Source organism: Microcaecilia unicolor, chromosome 2, assembly GCF_901765095.1.
Source record: "Microcaecilia unicolor chromosome 2, aMicUni1.1, whole genome shotgun sequence".
Lineage (NCBI taxonomy): Eukaryota > Metazoa > Chordata > Amphibia > Gymnophiona > Siphonopidae > Microcaecilia > Microcaecilia unicolor.
Window position 1 is genome coordinate 621,291,864 of NC_044032.1, and position 3,590 is coordinate 621,295,453.

General features: G+C 47.5%; 1 protein-coding gene across 2 annotated transcripts; it reads right to left on the minus strand.

Annotated features, from left to right (window-relative positions):
• Positions 1–1,302: 1,302 nt before the first annotated feature.
• Positions 1,303–2,868, minus strand: LOC115462696 (POU domain, class 4, transcription factor 2-like). Of its 2 annotated transcripts, XM_030192696.1 has the most exons (3): positions 2,774–2,862; positions 2,598–2,647; positions 1,303–2,288 (listed from the first exon to the last, which is right to left on the minus strand). In XM_030192696.1, exons 1-3 carry the CDS (start codon positions 2,860–2,862, stop codon positions 1,303–1,305), a joined length of 1,125 nt encoding a protein of 374 aa, XP_030048556.1. The 2 variants fall into 2 exon arrangements, with proteins under 2 accessions (XP_030048556.1, XP_030048555.1); XM_030192695.1 differs by having other exon boundaries at positions 1,303–2,259; positions 2,602–2,868.
• Between the last annotated feature and the right edge of the window lie 722 nt (positions 2,869–3,590).

A 3,590-nucleotide genomic window follows, 5' to 3' on the forward strand; every position in this document is an offset into this window, starting at 1 on the left:
TCTCAAATAGAACAGCAATACAGCAAAATCTGTAAGAATATAACTATATGAACGTCAATCCCCATGAAATATTTACAGTACACAGAGGTACCAGATTCGAAAGTACCATCACTGTTTTACTTCAAAAAAAGTTGTATCAAACAATGTGAATTTACAAGCAGTGAACTGCATCCCTTTCCCTATTCAAAACTTGACTCTTCTATATAAACATCTCGAAAGAAGGTTTTCCTCTTCGGTGCAAAATTACCAATGTAAAAAAAAAAAAAAAATACTCAAAATGAGAAAACACCATCAAGATAATTTTGCAACTCTGCCCGAAAAAAATAAATCCATAGGAGCTAAACCTCAGTGTTCACATATATTCAACCACTGCTTTCCTCTCTCACAGGACTGAGTGATAGGAACAATTCCTATTAAATATGTAACCAAGTAAACATTACCTGGTACAGTGAAAGAGTCCATACAAATAAAGGAGAACATATATGCCATACAGAATGGCAAAGCTTTGTTAATTAGGTTATGTGTCAGAATGAATATTTCAATCACATGACAATTTACAGATGACAAAAAAAAAGAAAAAAAGCTTTACCGTGACAAGTGGAAATTCGTTGTTTCTCAGCCTACATTTGATGGAAACCGGCTCATTGTTCTATTTTGTTTGTTTTTAATCAATATTTTCATTAAAGAGGATGAATTAATTTGCATGACAGAAAATTAAGTTACTAGAGAGAAAAATTAATAATGTACACGGGGTTGTTTGGCAGTAATGTAATAATAGCTTTGAAAGATTCCTGAAGCATACGATCAGTTTCTTTCATCTAGGCATTATCATTTGAAAGGACCACTGTAAAAATATATATATATATTTATATTTATATTGTAAACGAGGGCAATTCCGACTTGTTTTTAAAATCAAAACATTGTGGGGATTATTCTCCTATAGATAAGATTAAATCTTGGTTAAAGTGTCAGGTCTTGGACAATAAATTCTGATTTTTTTTTCTTTGAAATGTAGCTACATTGCCAATTTTTGGATGTCTTTAAGAATAAAAAAAATCTTACTTGAGTCAAGTCTTCATTCTTTTTAAAATAATTTTCATATCTGGCTTCAAAAAAACAGTCAGTTGATACTGAGTCATTCTGGACAAGTAAAGATGTTAGGATTCTTATTATCCCTACACTTGTTGGGCATTTTAGTTCTATTTTGACATTTACAGTATCTGTATGCACATATATACATAGAGAAAAAATTTTAATGTCTTGTCGAGTGCAAAAAAAAAAAAAAATCTGCAGTAACTAAAACTAAATCCCAGCGGAATATTTCATTCTTTTTTGCTTTTGCCTCTGGTTGCAGAACCACACCCGGACCACGTTCTTTTTCAGGTCCAATTTCTCAGCGATAGCCGCTATTTTCTCAGAAGAAGGGCGAGGCTGGATTGCAAAGTAGGCTTCCAGCGACCTCTTTTCCGGGGCAGCGATGGAAGTGCGTTTCCTTTTCTTCTCTGCCCCGTTGAAGAGCTCGGGCTTGGTGAGCTTCTCTCGGTGAGATTTCTCAGCTTCTTCCAGCCAGGCTTGCAAGATGGGCTTTAGGGCGATCATGTTATTGTGGGAAAGGGTGAGGGATTCGAACCTACAGATGGTGCTCTGGCTGAGGGAACCCACTCCCGGGATCTTTAAGTTGGCCAAGGCTGAACCTACATCAGCTTGGGTCACCCCGAGCTTGATCCTCCTCTGCTTGAACCTCTCGGCGAAAGCTTCCAAATCCCGGGGGTCGGCATCCACGTCGGTCATGCAACCCATGTGAGAGGGCAGCCCGTGGGCGTGGGCCATACTCAGGGCTGCCTGGTGCATAGGGTTCATGCTGGCCATGTGAGGGTGAGCTGGCGTGGACACCACTGAGACGTCGGGTCCCGTCATGGCCCCAAGGGCTAGGCCAGGGGTTATGTGATCCAGCAGCTCCCCTTCCAGTGCTTGATGACCTTGATGGTGGTGGTGGTGATGATGGTGGTGGTGGTGACCTCCTGCCACAGCGGACGGGTGGGTGATGGTCACCGAGGAACCCGAAGAAGCCGAGGAGGTGCAAGGGATGGAGTTCATAGTGTGGTAAGTGGCGTCCGGCTTGAAGGGGCTGTGGTGAGGAGGTTGGTGGTGGTGGTGGTGATGGTGGTGGTGGCTCTTGTTCTGAGAAACGATGTCCACCGCTGCCAGAGCTTCAGCGCGGGCCAGCAAACTCTCATCCAGACCCCCGAATATATTGCTCTGCAATTGCAAATAGAAGGCACACATTACTGTCAGCAGGGAATTGGCTTCTCTCCGCCGATTAAAACATTTCCGGAATCTTAAAAAGAAAACCTAGAGGAAGGGGGGAAAAAAATAAAGAAAGAACACACACACAGAACACAAGACACATGCAACATCCCAGGTCATAAAAATTCATACGAAAGGCAAAAGCCACTGAATGCATAAGTTGAAGGGAGAGGGAGAGAGGAAAAGATTGAAGGTGTCGGGTGATTTGCTGTGCAGACATGAAAAAAACATCAAGCAGATGGAGGGAGGGCTGGCCAGAGGCTCCTTAAAGCACAGCTCAGGCACGAGACTTACCGGCGGAGTCGGGAGACAGGCTCGCCTCATGGCCTCTGTGGTCCCGCTGCCACTTCCTCCTCCTCCTGCGCCGCCGCCGCCCCCCGCCGCTCCCCCTCCTCCCCCGGTGCCGGCAGTGCCGCCGGCGCCACTGCTGCCCCTGCCCGGGGAGCTGCTGGGCGGAGGAAGCGACGGCGAGTGAAGCGCCAAGTACTTGGGCTCGTGCAGGCTGCTGCCGTGAGACACGCTGAACGCCTGCTTGCCGCTGTTCAAGGACATCATCATCATCCTGCCGGCGAGCTGGAGCCGGGCAAGGGCTCTCCTCCCCCAACTCGTGGGCTGCTCTTTCTCCCTCTATCTGCCTAAAGTTCCCGAGTGTCTTTCCTTCTCTTCCTTGCAGTGACCTCCCAGCCGGCAAGTGGCACCGCTTCTCCTCTTTCCTTTTCTGCCCCCGCCGCCAAGGCAACTAGGGGTAAAAAAAAAGTCCCCCAAAGCAGCAGCAGCAGCACGTGCAGTCGCTCCCCTCCCCCTCCCCTGAAAGTTCTCGCCTCGGGCTTCTTCCTCCAGTCTTTCGTAGCGGCTCGCGCTTCTGCCCCGGCGTGCCTTGCTGCACGCCGGGGGAGACCCTGGCGCGTGCAGCCTTCTTCGCGCTCCCTCCTCTTGCAGCCGCGGCTCTGTGCGAGCCTAGGTCTGACAGGTGGCGCTTGGAGTGAGGAAGGCGCGCGCGCGCGCTCACCCTACCCCCTTCTCCCTCGCTTTCTGCTTGCTCTGCTCTGATTGGCTGGCTGTTCAGACTTGCCCTGGTCGTCCAGAGAGAGCGAGAGTGTACGTGCGTGTCCCTCCTTCTTTTTGATGCTCTCCCGTTCCCTTGCTGTTCGTCTATCCGTTTCTGATCTTTCTTTTTTTTTTTTTAACTCTTTTCTTTTCTCCGCCTTTCTTTATGTGTCGCCTTTTCTCTTTCTCTCTCTCTTGCTTTAAGGATTTCTTGGTGGGCGTCTCCTCCTGTCTCT